The sequence below is a fragment of the Triturus cristatus genome, chromosome 3_2, assembly GCF_964204655.1.
Source record: "Triturus cristatus chromosome 3_2, aTriCri1.1, whole genome shotgun sequence".
Classification (NCBI taxonomy): Eukaryota; Metazoa; Chordata; class Amphibia; order Caudata; family Salamandridae; genus Triturus; species Triturus cristatus.
Window position 1 is genome coordinate 138,258,627 of NC_140584.1, and position 20,258 is coordinate 138,278,884.

Consider the following 20,258-nt stretch of genomic DNA (forward strand, 5'->3'; position numbering starts at 1 on the left):
CTGAATGATTTAATGTTTACTTTTGACCTAGGGTTTGCTAATAGTTTATGCTCTCCCATGGTTTCTTTTACCCCTACTTTTAACGCTCGCGGCTCAATATCCGCCATAGATTTTATTTTGTCCTCATGCAGATACTCTTCTTGTATTAACAATTTTATGACACATGAGATAGCCCTAAGTGACCATTTCCCCCTAAGCGTGGATGTGACTATGCTCAAACAGAGCACAAATGCCAGAATAACAGCCATCGATAATGTCAATAATATCGTTGGGATTAGGCAAAACGGCTTTGCACTAAAATGGGCTTCTGTAGATACCAATGAACTTATATTAAAAATTGCTCTTAATTGTAAAAACATGCTTTTGTCATGTCTGGATGAAAATACACCCAGCAAAGAGATTAGGGAAAACTTTTTGGCTATCTCAAATTACATAAAGAAGTCACTCTTTGTCGAATACACTAGGAGACCTACAAGTAATCAAGGCTGGTTTAATGCCAAATGCACAAAGGCATATACCAATCTTAAAAACTGTATACAAGCCCCAGTCAAAAATACTGAACACATCAGAGAGGCAAGACGAAACTATAAAACTGTACTTAAAGACAGTAAGTCTACTTTAAAAGAACATGCATGGCGGGCTTTACGCGATGCTGCAGATAGCCGTGATTCTTCTGCCTTTTGGAAAGCGGTGAACGCCCCTTTTTTAGTGAACAAGGAAATGGCAGATATGGAGATTGCCATCTCAGAACCTGAATGGGTAAAACATTACTCAAACCTATATAAAAATCCGATTTCAGAGGCCCAAGACTGCGCTTTAAATACAGTAAGTAAAGTACAAGATCTTAGAATGAACTTCACACTGAATGAGATTACTGCAGCAATCAATTCTAGCCCTGGTGGTAAGGCCCCAGGACCAAATGGTATTCCTGTGGACCTTTTTAAATCAAATGTAGCATTATGGGGTACGCTTTTAACCCAGGTCTCTAATGCATGCCATAAAAGCGGCTTCTTACCAACATGGTACGAATCTACGATCGTACCAATTTTTAAAAAGTGAGACAGGACAAACCCGACTTGTTATCGTCCGATTTCGTTGTTGGACTCCACAGCCAAGATAATCGGACGGGTCCTATTGGATAGACTGCAGACCTGGGCTGACGAACAAGACATCATCAGCGACTTACAATATGGGTTCCGTAGGGGTTTGGGCACAGTAGAACAGGGCTTAAATCTGCATATTTTAATGGACAAGTATATCAGGGCAAATAAGGGCAGACTTTTTATGACTTTTGTGGATTTAATGGCAGCCTTCAACAGCCCTATTCATGACAAGTTGTGGTTGATTTTAGAAGGCCTAGGTGTAGACTTACTAATAATCACATTTTTAAGGGAGCTTTATTCTGGAGCAAGGGCTAAGGTGAGATATGGGAGAGGTGGAGAATGCACGAGTCACTTTGGAATTGGGAGAGGTGTGCGGCAAGGCTGTGTCCTTGCCCCATTTCTCTTCACACTGTATATAAACAACTTAGAATCTCTTTTAATCAAAGAGTGCAGGGACCTACCTAAGACGGACAAGCGATACATCCCTGCACTCTTGTATGCAGATGATGCAGTTTTATTGGCCCGTACACCTCTTGGACTTCAAAGGGTCGTTAACTCATTTACCAGTTTTATGCCCAACTTGAGACTTTCAATAAACTGTTCTAAAACGTATACAATGAATTGTGGGCCAGGGACAAACAAGAGGGTTAAAACGCTATATATTAATGATAAGCCAATAGAGCGGACTAAAACATTTTCATATCTAGGGATTTTATGCGACAGGACAGGGACCTGGATAGAGGCGGTTAAAACCAGACGCCTGTTGTTTGCTAGGGCATTAATGGCCCTATCAAACTTCAGCCGCAAATTAGGAAAGCGCCCACCGGTTGAACTTCTACATATTTACAAGGCCAAATTTGTGTCTATTGCTACCTATGGAGCGGGCGTATGGGGTTACGCAGACTTAAAGGTTCTGCAGACTGCGGAAAACATGTTTCTCAAGTTTCTCCTGGCCCTGCCCCAAAGTAGTTCAAACTATATATGCCGCATGGAACTGGGTATTCCATACTTAGAAGATATTATTAAGACTCAACCTGTCCTCCTTTGGCACAGAATTTGGTTGTCAGACGAAACTGGTTTTAATCGCTATATACTGATGGACGCTCTGAAGTCTGATGGTGTCAAAATTATTAGGTGGTTGGAGTACGTGAAAAGGTTCCTCACAAACATAGGCCATTTGGAATACTACACAAATCCCTCTCTGATATGTAGTATATCCAGGAAAGATCTCAAGGCTTGTTGCATGGGCTTTCTGTTTCTGGGCGAAATTAGAGCAGTTACTGAGATGAGAAGACCCATGGTCCAAGCCCATTACTTAACCTTGCTGACTCCTACTGCTCAGTTATATTTATCCCTAATAGATCAATACTTTGACCGTCTTTTGCTGACTCGTTTCAGACTGAATATCTTATTTAGATCCCTGAGTTTTCCAGTAATGAATGATTGGTCTAGAGACTTGTGTAAGTGTCCCTGCGATGATGTCTCACTACAATCCACCATCCATATTATGTTTTTCTGTAAATATTTTGATGTATTAAGAAAGAGATGGATTGTACCAGTTTTAAAGAGATTTGGTTTGACACGCTGCCGACCAGCTTTTTTAGCATTGCAATTTTTAGAAAATGAATTTGTTATCGCATCTGTCACTGTATTCCTTAAAAATGTTTTTGGATGTCGGAAATCCATGATAATGTGACATGCAAATATGTATTGTGCTGTTCAGGAATTTACTGTTTTAAATTTTTTACTGTGCTTTGATGGTTATTGTACATTATAACCGAATAAAGACTACTACTACTAAATGCTACTGGCGGGCTTGCAGCGCTGCTTGCGCCATCCACCAAAGTAGCCTTTCAAACCTCTCTCAGGCCTCCACCATTGCAGGGCCTACACGCGCGGTTTACATCCGCTGTGATGTGGCACATAAAGTGATTGCCACGTCTGTGACTTCCCTTTTACTACCTATCAGTCTCCCATAAGGTAGGCCCTAGCTAGCCCTATGGGCAGGGTGCTTTGTAGGTAAAAGGTAGGACATGTGCCTTAACTGTGTGGCATGTCCTGGTAGTAAAAACAGCCATTTTGGTTTCTCACTGCTGTGAGGCTGCCCTCTCCTAGGAATGCATTGGGGATTCCCTGATAACTGTGTCAGTGGTAGTTCCTGATATGATAAGGGCAGCGTGGTCAAGTTTGGTATGTTTGGAATAGTAATATTAAATGCTGCGTAGTGGTGTTCGCAGATTCATTGTCACTATTTATGAAATGCCACTTTTAGAAGTTGGCATTTCTTTAGGCTATGTGTCTTTGTGCCTGTCTGATGTGTATTGCATGTCTGGCTCTGGAGTGACAGGGACTGGAGAGGTGCCCTTTGCACCAGAGGGACTGGGTGAGTCAGCGCTAGGCTGAATAGGCAGATCTGCATTTGGAGTAGTGGGAGGAGTAGCCCATGACCCTGAATAGGTCCGTGCCTGCCTTGCACAATACTTGCTTCGCCCCCCTGTGGTGTGTCCGGGGCCAGAGCCTACACTGACAAAGGAGGGTGTTTGTGCACTGAAAGGATGTACCCAAGTGCCCCCCAGAACTGGTTTTGACTGCATCCCCCAGCCCTGTGCCAGGGCAGAACAAAGACCTGGCTGGTATAAGTATTGGGACTGTGAACCCATGTTTTTGGTACCTGCTTGGAGCTGTGTGACTGGAAGGACTGCTGGGCAAGGAAGAACTGCCGTAGGACCCGACTACTCCTCCCTGGGGGTCCAACGTATTGGCCTGCCTGTGCCCAGCTCTGCCCCTCTGCTTTTGGGACCTGGGGTACTGCAGGAGTCCTGAGGTACTGAGCCCGTGGCTTGGGTTCGACCTGCAGCAGCACATGGGGAGTGCTGCGCTCGGTACACTACCCTGGAGAGCAAGGAGCACCTTGTCCTTACTGTGCCCCTTGTGCTGTGATCGTGTGCGAAGAGCACGTGGTGGGCATTCTTGGAGCCTATTGCTTGAGTCCAGGAAGAGGGCTTGTGGGGCATGATCACCCAACAGGGGCCAGACAAGGAGTCACGCTGGTCCAAAGGTCAAGGGAGACCTCGCTCTGTGATTCCCCACAAGAGCCAGAAGTCAGGTGAAGTCGGGAAGAGCCTGACCGTTGGCAGGGCCGGCGGGAGAAGCCAAACGTGCACGATGCAGCCAGAAATCAGGCAAACTTGTGCCTGAAGGAGGGCAGGGCTCCCGTAGATGTCTGTGAAAGCCCTGCGTGCTGCCTACGTGGAAACAGGAGACCGAGCAAGGTCAGAAGAGGTCCCGTGAGCAGGGCCTGCAGGGCACACTATTGGTGCTTGATGTCTGCCACCATTTCGAGCTGGTTGCGGAAAAGAGGAAAGGCCCCGATGAGTGAGGCCCGTACAGAGCACTGCGGGGGCAGTGATCTGCTTACAGCTACACAGCAAGATCACAGGTAGCTGCCATGAAGGGGGAGAAGCCCCGGTAAGTGGGGGTTCCCCAAACCACCCTGTTGGTGTCTGTTAGTTGCACCGGACGAGCCCCTGTGAGTGGGGTTCACAAGGCACTGTTGGTGCCTAGTACTGTTCACACAGCTGTACTGCAAGGTTCTGGGCAGCTGCAACGACAGAGGCATTCCGTTTTGGAGTAAGAGAAACAAGGGTGAGTTGCACCCTCGCCCCCATTAGTGCCCTGACTTTTGACGGACATAGTGCATTGCGGGGGAGTCCCAGACGGGCCCCCTGAGGAAGGCCAGTTGGCCTGTGAGCACCTGGTGTGCTGGTAGGGCGCAATGCCCTAATGTGATGATGCATAATGTGGTTTACGCCTAATGTGATGATGCACAACGTGTTTATGCCCAGTGTTTATGCGTAATGTGTTTATGCTGAGTACAGTATTTTACCAGTAGTTACTGGTTGTTTTAACTTTTACTAACCAGGTCTGATGGTTCTGACAGCGGCCCGATTGGCCCTGTCCTGTATAAAAGTCCCCTGTAAAGTGATACCTAAGTGCCAGGTGACACAGTGTACACATGTGATTGCATTTAATGTGTTTATGAGTAATACAAAGGCTATTTTTTATATAACCTTGTGTGGAGTTTCTTTTGTGGTGTGCCTAGTGTCTCGCTGCTGTGTGAGTGTGTTGTGCAAACTCTTTACACATTGCTTGTGGGATAAGCCTGACTGCTCGTGCCAAGCTACCAAGCGGGTGAGCAGGGGTTATCTTCAGCGTGTATCTCCCTTGCCCTGACTAGAGTGGTGCTTACTGCCTGGCTTAGGCGCATGCCCTAGCCAACCAGAAATCCCATTTCTAACAAGTATTAAAAATATGATTCTCAAAAGGTAGAAACTGTTCAGTTCCAAGAAAATGTGGGATACAACACTTTTACACAAAGTACCTTGGATGCGTTGAATAATACAAGCTAAAAGGGCTGCAGGGAAGGTGATGCGTAGGTTCCTTTCCAACTCAGCCTGCGTCAGAATCAGTGTGGTGATCTCTGATGTCGGAGATCGGTACACAGGATTCGTCGCATGGCAGACACTTCAGCTGCGAGCAGGCGCTGCTTGGATTCTTCAAAAGCGGCAATGCATCGGAAAATTATTCTCGCACCAAGGCGATGCATCAAAAATAGGTGAGGCATTGATTTTCACAGTGCTTGCAGTTTCCAGTCCCAAAATAACCTCCAGGGAGTCAGAATACTGTCAGGCACCTCTCAGCAGGTCAGGACTCCCAGTAAAGGACTTCAGGGGGGACTGGGGGTGAAGTCTTTGTGTCCCTGACACTTCAGAACAGGAGGCAAGCTCAATTCGAGCCCTTGGAAATCTTCCTCAAGCAGGGGACACAGCAAACAGCAAAGTCCTTTTCCTTTCCTTGGCAGAAAGTAGCCCCTGCAGGCCAACCCCAGACAGCAAATAGTACAAGGGCAGTATTCACCCTCAGTTTCTTCAGCTCTTCTCCTTGGAAAATGTTCCTCTTGATTCATAAAAGTCTGGGGTCTGGGTCCCCCTTTTTATACAGTAAAATTATTTGTTCTCTATGGCAGAGAAGCTCTGTGTTCAGTCAAAACCAGTTTTGTCCTCTCTGGTGTAGCTTCCTGGCAGGAGGTGTAGACAGCATTGTATAAGGCAGACAGACCCTATTAAGGTGCAAGGGATATCTCCTCCCACCACTCTAAATGCAGACCGGCTATTCAGGTGCTAGTGAAAACTCCTCCCACCACTCTGAATGCAGCCCAGGTCTATTCAGCCCAGCACTGACTCATTCAGGAAAGGCAGGACACACATCAGCCGCCCCTCCCCCAGTGGCAGACTGAGAGAATGCACATCCCCAGCCCCTGTCATTCCAAAGCCAGATAGTCAGTACACAAACCTAGCAGAGGCACATAGGATGGCTAAGCAAGAAAATACCCACTTTCTAAATGTGGTATTTTCAAACACTCAATATAAAAATCATCTTTGCTAAAAGATGCATTTTTATATTCTGAGTTCAGGCATACTAAACTCTATGTTGCTATCTCGTTCTCATGGGCATTTATACTTATAAGATGCTATAAGCAAACTCCCCTATCCTATCGGGAGATAGCCTTACAATAGTGAAAAACGAAATTGGAAATATTTCACTATCAGGACATGCCACACACTTCAGGTCATGTCCTACCTTTCACATACACTTCACCCTGCCAACAGGGGTAACTTGGGCCTACCTTAGGGGTGACTTACATGTAAGAAAATGGAAGGATAGGGCCTGGCAAGTGGGTGCACTTGCCAGGTCAACATGGCAGTACTAATCTGCACACAGACAATGCAGTGGCAGGTCTGAGTTACATTTACAGGCTGATTATAGGGGTGGCACAATCAGTGCTGCAGGCCCACTAGCAGCATTTGATTTACAGGCCCTAGGCACACACAGTGCAGTGTTCTAGGGACGAACCAGTAAATCAAATATGCCAATCATTAAATCACCAATCCATAACAGCAATTTACAGGGAGAGCATATGCACTTTAGCACTGATCAGCAGTGGTAAAGTCCCCAGAGTCATAAAACCACCAACAACAGGTCAGAAAAAATAGAGGAGGAAGGCAAAAGGTTCTGGGATGACCCTGCAAAAAGGGCCAAGTCCAAAACAGGGGTATTGTGAATATGCCCCAATATTCTGTGTGTCATTAAATTCTGGGAAATAGAAACACATTTTTGTATGGTAGTGCCAATTCGTGTTGTGGAAAGTATGTACCATACCAACTTGTAACTAGAGAATTGAATACAAAAGAATATGAAAAAAATGAATTCCACCATTGTACTTTTTTTCTTCATAACAATAATAGAGTATTATTGAATGGCATTTACAAACAATTTAAAGATCGTGTAAAGATAAAACTCTAACTTTGCACACAACATAACAAGTTATTAAGTTGATGTAGTTACCTGTGTTATTGAATCCAAATAAAATTGGACAGGAGATGGCAAAGGAGAGTACCCAGACCACGGATATCATGACAGTTACTCTCCGCTTCGAACTGTATCTAGTGTTGTAGAGCATTGGCATGGCTACAGCAGTATACCTGGAGTAAGGAAAGACAAAGAAAGAGAGAGAGAGAGAGTTAATTGAACAGCCATCAATACATTAGTACTGCCAGCTTCTCTTCTCTGCCCCATCAACAATCCACCACGTTGCTTGATTGGGAACATTTATTTTCCAGACTCCCCTCCACTCTTTACCCGATAACAATCACTACTATCCGCTGCCAGCTACTGCCTGCCTTTTTAACAACTAAGCTATTCATAATTGGAAACAGGTTCTGTGAATCACGCTCCTTTCAAGCTGGCTCCCAACCAGCCTCTGTTTGGTAACTGGTGGGGGTTATAGTTCAACTGGTGACCACAAAGTTGAAATCCTTTCATTCACTTACCCAACAACCGTTCTGTTTCGGTCCTTGTAGCACTATCATCCTTTACAAATACTGCAAAGTATTTTAGGCCCTTTGTTACATTTTTAGCTTCTTCAGCATATTTTGTCAAGGTGCTTGCTAAGCAAATTACATACATACTTAATTATTTAACTTTGCACCTACACTGACATTTCCATCTAGTCTAATATTAGATAGCTATTTTTAATCAAAGACTGTTTTTCTGAGACCAGGGAGAAGATGGCTTTGTATGAGATCAGGCCTGCTGACTAGTAGCTGCTGGAAAGAACTAGATATTGTGACAAGTAGAGTGCAAATTAATGGAACATGGACAAATTTATCATAAACATGACTGAAAATATTTTATAAAGTGATATTGCATAGCTCTTACTAGGATCGACAACTAACCAACATCATTAAAAAAAAAGTACATTCCTATAAAAAAAAAGTTCAGGGAGATGGATATGATAATTACAGCCCCAATCTAAGCAAACTTATTTACCCCAGTTATATTCTGTTATGCAGCCTTAATGCTCTCCATGGACTTCTCAGGTGACGAAAAATGTTATCCCTGATGACATCACCAATAAAATAATTGATGCCCTAACAAATTGTTACACGTTTTGCACATTTGCTGGCCAGGGTTCACACAGCGTGTTCTCTATACATCTTCTCTGTTAGGCCTCCTTGTGTTTTTTTTATTATAGTGCTGAAGCCTTTCAACTGCCTTTGAGGTTTTCGAAAATATGAATTACTTGTGAGTGTTGTATTCTTTTTAACCATTTTCTTCATAAACTGGAATACATTATTCAGCACTGAGATTGTCATTTGTAAGGGCTTCTGAGCTGTTATGAGCTCTGAATTGTAGAGAATTTGGAGTGGAGCAAACTAAGTTTTTGCCTAAGAATATCATAGTTTTTCCCTCCTAATGTTACTGATCTTAATATGCTTAATATGGATTATCAGCTCAGCGAATATCCATCCATCCATCCATCCATCCATCCATCCATCCATCCATCCATCCATCCATCCATCCATCCATCCATCCATCCATCCCTCCCTCCATCCATCCATCCATCCATCCATCCCTCCATCCATCCACCTGTCTGTCTAGCTATCTAGTTTTCTACCTTATTTATGTATGTGGGTCTGTGAATGTGTGGGTGTGTACGTATGTGTTAATAAACCATCCCAGCATCGACTTGGTGTCCACTATTGAGAGGATGCCACGCTTCTTGTTTCCGAAGGGCTTGGGGATTGAATTAATAACAAGCACAGTGAGGGAGTCTCCCCATGTATCAGTACAGCACTCTAGAGACAGCAGTAGTAAAACGTTTTGTCTTCATTCAACTTACATGAGTTGTAACACCAGACCCCAAACAAACAATGATACTTTTTGATCAAAACGACCTTTGTCAAACCCTAAACAAACAGTCTTCAACTCATACAAATAAACACAGAAAAGTGTGTGGAATTCATGGAAATAGGAGACATACAGAAGCTTTGTGTATGCCGAGGCAATATCATAGTTTGACATGGTTAAAGTCGATTCTTTCTTAACCCCTTCAGCGTGGCGCGGATTTCCGCGCCGCGCTGAAGATTCCGTGCGCGGGCGGGGCCATGACGGAGCGGTTCCGTCATGCGCACAGCGCAACCGACGCACGTGACGGAACCGCTCCGTCACAAGCGTCGAACGGGTTAATGTAGCATTTCTTAAAAAAAAGCAAAAAGTATGTGTTCATAATAAAGTAGACAAAAATGTGACACAATATAATAATGCCAATCCCTCCCATATTTATAGAGTGTTAAACATGCAGGCAATTCATTCTCAAAGTACGGTTTGGATACGCATGATAACGGTTAAAAGATTGAAAGAGGGCTATATCTCAAGATCAGCCAGATCATCTCATTCTGTCCAAGTGAGCGAACAAGTACTTGTCTCGACCTCCTTTTTATCATCAAGATAACATTTATATTGGCCTGCCCTTCCTTCCCGGTTAGTCACACGTCTGACGCCATACATTTTTACGTTAACTCCAGTATGATTTTACATCCTTCTTCCTGCAAAGCAGCTCTCTGTCAATACTCCTACAACACAACAAGTGTTACCCGTCATAGGTCTATTCCGAAATCTCCCCCACAGACTTCGTTTTTTAGACATTTAAAATATTGTTCTAATAGAATACCAACAAAAGAATAGATTAACCTCACAGCAAAACAATCCCCAAATTTATAACAAATGCTTTTTTCACTCCTTGGTAACACAGCTGCTTATGTTTTTTATATTTTCTCTGGAAAAAACATAGGTTACAGTAATGTTATAGTTAGGTGATTTTAAACTAAAAAGCACTCACTGAAATTCTCCAGTTATGGTTAACAGAAGAAATTATAACTCAAGCCCTGAAGTAACTATAACTCGCACCCCTGCCACGCACAGAGTTGCTATAAATGATATAATTTCAGATGTCATCAGTGATGTTATCAATGCTGTTTTTAAACATGTCATGAGTGGTGTTACATATGAGGGTGTAAGCACTGCATAGTGCAGGTGTGATTTATAGTTGCTTCAGGGATCAAGTTATGGTTTTTCATTTTACAATAACTGGTGTATTTTTGGGTTTTTAGTTCAGTTTAAAATCACCTATCTATAACACCAATTTAAGCTTTGTTTTTCAAGCAAATATCAAAGAATACCTAACAATAACTGTCACTTAAATCTTTGTTTTTCTCTTCCAATGTCTACGTTTTTTAAATTTAAGTCACTTTCAATATATAACAAGCAGCCCTATTGGCTTTATCAAGAGGTCATTGCATTGTTTGTCAATAAACATTGAAAATAAAGAATTTTAGTCAAAACATCATTAAACAGATCTTAGAGTCTTTTTTACACTCCTCAACTCCACACAACCCATGCATAAGAGCACCCACAAGGGTCCCTGCAATCCCATGTTGAAGAGCACAAGTTCTTACTCTGGGAATGTTTGCAAATATACTGAAATTTTCCAGATGTCATGTTCCATAGACCCAGGAAACACAGGCTTAATTCTTTTAAGCATTTGTGTAGGGCTGCTTCACTCCCTGCAGCCCTCACAACACTTATAAAATATGCTGGTGATGCCTCTGCATAGACTGGGGCACTACCATGCAGCAAGATATGTCTAAATTAGCCCACAAAGGGCATTATGCGGCTCTCCTTCCCTGGGACAGTAATAAATAAGTGAGCAGCTACAGCCGCTCATGTATTATTCCATCCCCAATGTTGCTTTTTTTTTTTTGTAGATGTCCCAGTTTCACTTGGAACACCTACAGATTGTTTTGGTGGGGGGTGCATGGTGGGAGCCATAGGCCCACACAGTCTGTCCGGCTTCCTGCAAGCAGCCCCTTTGCATGGGGCCATGCTGGAGCCAGCCACTCCTTTTTTTTTTTTTAGAATAGTGAGTGCCCCAGGGCCACCTGGGAGACCCAACAAAATCTAATATTGGGGGTTATGGGGGAGAGACCCATAGCCCTTTTGCCTCAGCCAGCTACACTGCCAGCACACTTCATGGGTTCTGTGAGTGCCTGCTTTGTTCCCTCTCAGGAGAAAGTAATCAGCCAGCTCCTCTGCCAGCACACTTCATGGGTTCTGTGGGTGCCTGCTTTGTTCCCTCTCAGTAGAAAGCAATGCTGGATTTCCTGCCCAAAAGACTGTGAGTATGAAGACATTTTACAACTACCACCCAGCAGGATGTTTTTTTTGTGTGCTTCAACTGGGTGAGAGTTCTGAAATCTTCCCCGCTCATGTTTTTGTGAGCAGGGAACCAGTGGCGACGAGCATCTATGGGGAGGGGAGCAGGTGCGAGCATGCAAAATATTTTTACAAATATAAAAATAAACGGGCTAGTGCACAAATAAAATTTAAATATATAAAAAACACTAACCTCACTACAGGACCTCCTCGCTCCGGACCTCGTCATGACTGCAGTGCAGGCCATGGCAACTACCTTGACCAATCCTAGTGCTGCTCTCATCAGCATGAGAGCACCACACAGATTGGAGGGTGTTCCACAGTGCTTTGGAGGCGTACACTTGCTCTAACCCAGCTGTTGTTAGACAGCTGGGTTAGAGGTTTCAAAGTGTGCATGTCTGTCTGGCTTCTTACCTGCTGCTGCTCTCAGTAAGCCCCACCCTGTCCACTCTCGCACTTTGGGATGGGAAGCTAAAAAATAAAATTATAGTAAATTATCATTTTATTTTTCACCTCGGGCTCGAGGGCATTTTTAAGTGGGGTGACGTTTCTCCGCTCTAAAGGAGGAGCTGCCCCTGCAGGGAACAGTGTCCCAGGTGATGGGGTCCCTTGGACACCAACAGTAAGCCAGTCAGGAGGTGGGGTCACCAGAGCATACCATGGCTTGGGGAGGGTGCCCAACACTTGCTCACAAAAAACAATACTGTTGGTCCCGGGGATGTGGTCCCGGGAGCCTACCACGGCTCAAGAAAAGGGGCCACATGCTGCCTCCCCATTAAAATTAATTTGGCCTTGGATGATGGAGTGCCCAAGGCCTTCTGACAGCTCTATTTAAAATGTCATCAGTGATGTCACTAACCATGTCATGAGTGGTGTAATATGTGAGGTCATGAGCAGTACATTGCAGCGGGGCAATTTATAGTTAGCTCAGTTCAGCTAACTATAATGGACGAATTTCACTGGTTTGGTGTGATAGAAACCTGAGCTGAGGTGGTGGTCCCCGGAATAGATTATGGCTTGATCTGAACAAGGCAGTTTTCTAAATAAAAGGCAGTTAAAACTGAGGTGTTCTCCTGGTTTCAAAAAACAAATATTTGATTGGATGTTGTGAACATGTAGGGGAATACAATTAGATAGTGTGTTTAGAATATTACTAACTAGATCTGTGATTGGGTCTTGTAACAAGTATGGTCCTTCTAGAATGTGGTGTGAACTTGTGACCTACTGGTTCTATTGGGTTGGTATGGAGACTATGCTAAGACTGTATTGGGGGAAGGGTGTTAAAGACACAGGTCACTTTTATTTAAAGTGTGAGGTCTATAGGCTACTTTTACTATAAAAACAGTTTTGTTTATCAGTGAGAGTTCGCTCCAAAAATGTACCATAGTATTAAAGTCATTAAACTATGAAGGCAAAGATGTTTTTGGACTCCTATTTATTTTGAGAATTCATCGCAATGATCGCGATTATACTCAAATAGGCATCCATTTGATGGCCTTTGTAAAAGTGAGTGAAAGGGTTAACACATACTAACCATTGGAAGTGCAGTTACAACACTAAAATAGGAAAGTGATGTTTTAATTTTCTGCCTTCTGCAGTATCAGACAGTGCAACGTTGAAAAGGTTGCAATTTATGGTTGCGTTGTATTTAATCCACAAACTCAATATAGTGGTATATGAATTACGTTTTTTTCAGCAAAACAATTGATTAACAAGGTTATGTGTATGTGAAATTGTAAAAAAGGTTCAGAAATGTATATAAAGATATTTAAAGTACATGAGATAGTTAATGACTGGTAGTATGAGTGCTTTAATATATGTATTAATGGAAGACTAAGACACAGTTTGTATCAGGTGCAAAGCCAGTCTCTGTGAAGTTAGTTTACAATGTGTTGCCGTGGAACTCTATTTGCCCTTGTGCTGCATTACTCTATTTTGTAAATGGCAGTACAAACACTGTACTCTAATAGTTAAAGTTTATATGTAATAGTGTATTTGAAGATATGAAAGTTTTAAATGCGAATACGTGAGGTGCTGGTCATACAGAATGCTTTTCTTTGCATTCTGGGACTTGTACTCCTATTTTTTCAACGTAAACGAAAACAAGACTACTCAGAATTGAAAGAGGAAAACATGTACTGTAGGTGTATATGAATCATGAACCTGTGAAACCTGCCAGCTATATATTAGCTATTGTTTAGTGAAGCTCTTTCTAAATTTTAAGACATGTTTGTATATGCTTAGATGGTGAGATAGCTTATTTAAGCTTGTACTAAGTCACATGTGTAGTATGAGACTGACAGGCATAGTGAAACATGCATTGTTTAAACATGTGTCAGGTTTAGTAGTTGTGGAGTCTTAGTGGGGACTTAACTTTGCATGTAACATCTTATTGTGAAGTGCTAAATGCTTGTTTTACAACAGATAACTGAACTGTGAGATATGCTGTAGCTATGCCACAATCCAAGGTCTTTAGTGCTTAAAAAAGTGAACGTTGTTGTTTTGAGTAATAGTATATTAGTTATGCATGCACACACTTTTATCGCAAGGACTACATACACTATTGCACCCATAATGTAGGTGAGGTAGATGTTTCCAAAGCATATATGGTCTCTCTCACTCACTGAGAGACCAACAGATGAAGGTGTACATTCACTAACTTACTTACAAACTAGTTATATATTCACTAGTCTGCAAGGCAGTTGTACAGATGGCTATATATTTTTGTACTTCCTATTACAGACAGTGAGATATTCATTAAGATATGTATGTACACATTGAAAGACCTATAAAGCTTTGAAAAGAAAGAATCACATATTGGCACATTTACTTAAACATCATGATAGTGCTAGCTAGCCCATAGGGAATGTGCTATGTATTTGAAAGGTAAGAGATGCACTCTAAAGATTGAGTGAGCCATATGCACTCCTAGAGACCCATGTGCAAAATTATACATCCACCCTGCCACCCAGACTTCAATCTGACATACTTAAGTAAAAAAGGCACACAGTAAAACACCCAGTGAGATAGTAAGTGAAGCACCTAAATATTAACTCCCACAGACAGAGATACGGATATGTATGTAGCTTTAATGGAGCCAGTTGCACACACCCAGGAGGCAATTCATGCAGCCCCTTAAAGACACATTTAGACTACCATACATGTCACAAAGGGCAGTCATTTACTTACAAACTTAAATACACATGCAATCTGAGTCACAGATAGAGACTGAGACACCCACTCAAATATCTGCTACAGAACTGACACTTTCAAGTCTACCATGCAGAAAGGTAGCCCTTGCATTATATCTTGGGCTAGCCACACTTAAGGCTGATCATTCAGTCTTACTGCTAGGCCAACCATGAAGTTTAAACTAGTGGTAGATAAGGTATAAGCTGCACATTCTACTATGTAGAACTCACCACTGAGGTAGCATTTAGCTAGGTCATAGGGCAGGCTGGTATGGGCTTGAAAGGTAACACATGAAGTCTCAATATTTACTGTGCAATAAACCCTTCTAGAGAGCCATGTACCCAATTATGCATCCACCCTGTCACCCAGAGTTCAATCTGACACCTCAGTAGAAAAGCAGACTGGTGCTAAAATGCCCAGTGATATAGTGACAGAAGCACCTAAACATTCACCCAAATAGACAGACATATCTGATATATATTTATCACTAATGGATGTAGTTGCACACACACCTAAAAAATGTATCAAATACTAACAGCAATCAGTGTAGCCCCTTACAGACACATTTTGAAAACTTTATGTCCCAAAGAGTCACAGTTATTTACCAAGAAACTTACATGCACATGAAGAGACAGTCTCAGATAGGGACTCCGACTCTCATTGAGATATCTGGTAAAGGATAATGTTACCTATATTATAACAAATTGTTTATTTTATTAATTAAATACTTAGGAAATATAATCTGATACTACGTAATTAAAAGGTGAATGCGCTTATATATATTTTTATTTTCATAGATTATTTTCTACTTTACTACAGAGAGTTACAATGCCATCAAAAAGGGACAGAAGAAAGAAACAGCAGTAAGGATACTATCTCACCAGAATAGAGAAACAAAAGGGGCAAATGTTGAAAAAGTGGTGAAAGAGAAAAAAGCTGTTGGTAAGAGGAAGAAGGCATTTCTTAAAATTACATGTGTGCAATTGGAACAAATGCAAAATGAAGAAATTTAAAAAAAAACTTTGAGAACCTAAGAAAGGTGAAAAAGTACATGAAAAGAAGACTAAAAAAATCTAACAGCAAAGGAGAGACTTCAAGCAGGAGGAAGAGGCAGTTTAAGGAAATCAGAGTTAGAATGTTCAGTACTAAAGTAATACAGAATGTATTAACATCAATGAAGAAGTATAAAAGAAGAAGAGAAGAAGTCAGACAAAAAGAACGTGTTGATGGTGTAGTTGATAAGGCCTTTGCTCTCAAAAGGAAGCTATTTGTTTTGATTCTTAACAGAATGAAGACACTAGCCAAAATAGTATATTCTATGAGGAGATGAAGCTGAAAGAAAAAAACGTGTCAATAGAATTAACTTTTGAAAAGTTTTTTGTGGTGAATGCAGTTGACCAATGTGGACAATGTTATGAGATGAAAGGCGGTTGTTCTAATCCAAAAGAGGTGATGGTACCTAGAAATGTAGAGGAACTCATAGCTGAAGAGGTACAGGGAAGGCGTAGATAAGGCCCTGTATATATGTGGAACTTAACAGTGTTTGTAGTATTCAGCAGGAATCAACTGATATACTGAGAGCTTTCTTACGTCAGTTTGCCTGCAAAAGTCTGAAACAGAAAATTGATATTTTGCAAGGATTAGATCCATGCAGAGTAAGGAAGTACACCAATTTAGAGGAACATTCACTAGCATGCCTTTCAAAGAAAGTGTGTAGATGCACCTTTCATCAGTTTAAAATGTTAGCTGTTCACCACTCTGAAATGCGAAACCCAGGTAGGAGGTTTTACTAATGTATATCAAATTCAAAAGTGAAAAAGAGAACAATAATTAGTGGTGAGAATTTGCAAGTTATTTAATTGTAGAGGAACGGTTTGACTGTTTCGTTCAACTGATTATATGTAAGTACTGATATAATAAGTTGCAGGACAATAATATGCTAGCTAGAGCAGTTCACAACAAGTTACAAGATTAAAATGTTTATGAATCTATACTGATACAGTATATACTTCCATTCCAAGCTCTAGTCCGTATGGAGCCAACGACAGGTGAGTTACCTCCAATAGAGTTACAGAAAGGTCTTAAAGGTAAAGTTGTGTACTTTTTATTAGATTTCAAGTAGAATATGGTAACAGCTGAGGTACAAAGAGATTTGGAAAAAGCACTTGCAATTCTAGTGAATGGTGTTTTTACCAAGGGCAAAAAGATTTGGCAAGAGGTAGTGGATGCTACTAAAGTAAAAAGTGAAACATTATAACTGGTACAAAATAATATTCATTATAAAGATAAAGATGTTCTTCAAAATGTAGCACATATGGAAGATGATACATCATCATCAAGAGGTCAGATTGAAAAAGTAGATCAATCCCGATCAGAAGAAATTTATGAACACTACAGTATTCACCCTCTCTATGCTAAAAAGATTATTGGTGATCCTATTGATCTCTTTCAAATAAAAAAGGAGCAAGAGGAGCTCCCTTGAGTGTGTTGGAGAGAAGTTGAGAAGCTTGGGGTTTTCTGCATCTGTTTCCTATTGGAATAGGTGGTAGATATGATGACCGGCCTGTATAGAAATAAGCAGATGAGTACAGATCAACTACACTATACTGAGGAGCCTAGTGTATTTCTTATATATTTTATCTTTTATTTGAGAGTGACTTGTCAGGCCTATCTTATGCAGTAAACCACATTCTCAACACAGAAGTGAATCTGCAAAATATGACAGCATGGGAATTTGTTGACAAAGTTCTAGGAAAAGATGAAAACCTGAAATACAGCTTGATTAATTTGATGGAGTGTCAGCATGGCAGCAATGAATATTGGTATCATCGTCATGGTGAGCTAAAATGCATGCTGAGAAACCTAGGAGGACCTACTTGGTGTCTAACACTCAGTTGTGCTGAGTATGCATGGGATGACCTTCTTGAATTCCTGCGAGAAGCAAACTCAAATATAAAAGACATCAATCAAAAGATACCAGAAGAACTTTGTTCCCTTGACCCTGCAAACATTTGCAGATATTTTAACTATAGGTTTCAAGGGATGAAGGGTTTCATCTGTAACAAAACGAATCCTTCTGTTGGTTAAGTAACAGATTTCTTTTGGTGCAAAGAGTATCAAGCTAGAGGTGCTACACATATTCACATGCTACTATGGGTATAAGATGGCCCAAAGTTTGGAAGAGACTCTGATGAGTCTGTATTGTCTTTCATACAAGAGTATGTGACATGTGCCATCCCAAAAGATACTGCTGACAAGGGCTTGAGACACGGTTTACGATTTCAAAAATCATAGGGTGGGAAATACTGTTGTCTAAAACACAAACCCAAAGGAAAATGTTATACAATAAGTCTTTTTGGATTCCCACGAAATGAGACCTCAGAAGGAAGAGTGAACAGCTTTTTGTCTGCAGTCAGACACACCCTCACACAGAAAATCACTGAAAAATACATACAAACTGAGAAGAACACAATATTCAAAATATATCAATGGCTACAATCCTATTTTTCTGAAGATGAGGAATGCAAATGTGGATCTACAATTTGTTACAAACAAATCCATCGGTGTTACTCGCTACGTGACTTCAGATATAAAAAGTCAGAGAAGAAAGATAGGAAAGAGATGTGGGAGGAGATTTCTGCAGGAAAGAGTCTTACCAAGAAATTGTACAGTTTCAGCTTGAAAATGCTTTCCCACTGTGAATAGGTTCACGTGAATGCTCAGACAGGTTAAGCTCAGCTAGTTTAGAGAATTCTGTGGGTAAGCCTATACCTTGCAAGTAGTCTGAATAGAGTATTAAAAGTTTTTTACTGAAATACAATACTTTGCAGGATTTTAGCCCGAGAGTACATTTTGAAGACTAACATGCTGGACACAATACCCAAGAAGGAGTCCTCATCTTGAAAACTTGTATCTCTATGAAGTACTTCAGCACTATACATATAGAAGTAATCTAACTAAAAATATAGAACAAGGAAGACTTGCAGTCCTTGGATGTGATAGTTGTTTAGTGAGACACAGCAAAGTAAATCTAATTAACCATAGAAAACTTAGTAGCCAAACTCCAGAGAAAATAGAATATTTCTGCTTGGCACTTTTGCAGTTGTTCAAGCCATGGCATGTAAAATCAGAATTACTTGGACTCTATAACTGGAACAAAGACTCTTTCAATGCTGTGAAAGACATAATTGAATGCTCAGTATTTCAAACCTACCTCCAAATGTTGAGAGATGAGTTTGAACAGAAAAAAGCCATCGCTGCTGAGAGTTCGCAAAGCAGCCAAAGTTCTGCACCAGTAAGTCAAGATCCTCTTCGATAACCAATGATTCAAAATGAAACAGCAATAGCTATAAATGAGGTGAAGACTGCAATGCAGCAAGCAAGAGAGGAAACTGTATATTTAAAACAGTTAGTACAACAACTGAATAATGAATAGAAAGACAGTTGTAACAAAGTAAAAGATAAAATAGAGCATGGATTCCTGCATGAGAAGAAACAGAGTGAATGCTCTTCATTTAAACCAGTTCTACTATATATACGTGGTCAAGCTAACACTGGAAAAACTTTCTTGATTAAAGTACTCACCATTTATCTACAGAAGACTACAGATTCAAATTTGTCATGTGTAGTCACTGCACGAACAGTATTAGCTGCACATAACATTACCAGAACTACTCTTCAGCAACTATTAATGCTACCTCTAGAACATGACAATAAACTAGAATAGCAGAAATTATCTGGTGACGTTTGTTATGAGGTAGCTTCTAATTATTGATGAAGTGAGCATGGTTTGAAACCTAATGCTTGCTTTCATACATTTAAGAATGCAGCTGATATTAAGAACAAACTATAATGTACTCCGGTGGGAAACATGTAATTGTATTTGGGACCTACTACAACGCAAACACAAGAAGATGATGGATGGAGCGCTGAAACGTTTCAAACAATCACCTTCAGTCACAGATTGTGATTAAATCCATCATTGTTCTTTAGCTTGCTTCGCCACCCCAGTTTTAGACTCAGCCATATGCAAAATCAGTCTTGAACCTATTCCTCATGGAAATAGTCCAGCCCGAACTGCCAAGCCAGGTCTTCCCTGGACCAAAAACAAGCATCCTGGGACCGGTTTCGGGGTAACACCCCTCATCAGCCAGGCTAGCTTGAATCCAGTGGCTAAGTGAGCAAGGGACCCACATCTTGGCATACCCTGCTAACTTAGGGTGAACAAAGCAAACACAAGGAGATGATGGACAAAGCGCTGAAACTTTTCAGATACTCACCCCAGTCAGAGATCTGCGTTGAATCGATCAAAGTTCTTCAGCTCACTTCGCCACCCCAGTTCAGACCCAG

General features: G+C 41.4%; 1 protein-coding gene across 1 annotated transcript in view; it reads right to left on the reverse strand.

Moving 5' to 3' along the window:
• The window catches only part of DRD2 (dopamine receptor D2), a 1,132,644-nt gene that overhangs the window by 134,669 nt on the left and 977,717 nt on the right, over window positions 1-20,258 (reverse strand). Inside the window, exon 6 of the mRNA XM_085647358.1 lies at window positions 7,509-7,645. Within this exon, the coding sequence (XP_085503484.1) occupies window positions 7,509-7,645 (137 nt within the window). The remainder of the gene's footprint in view (window positions 1-7,508; window positions 7,646-20,258) is intronic.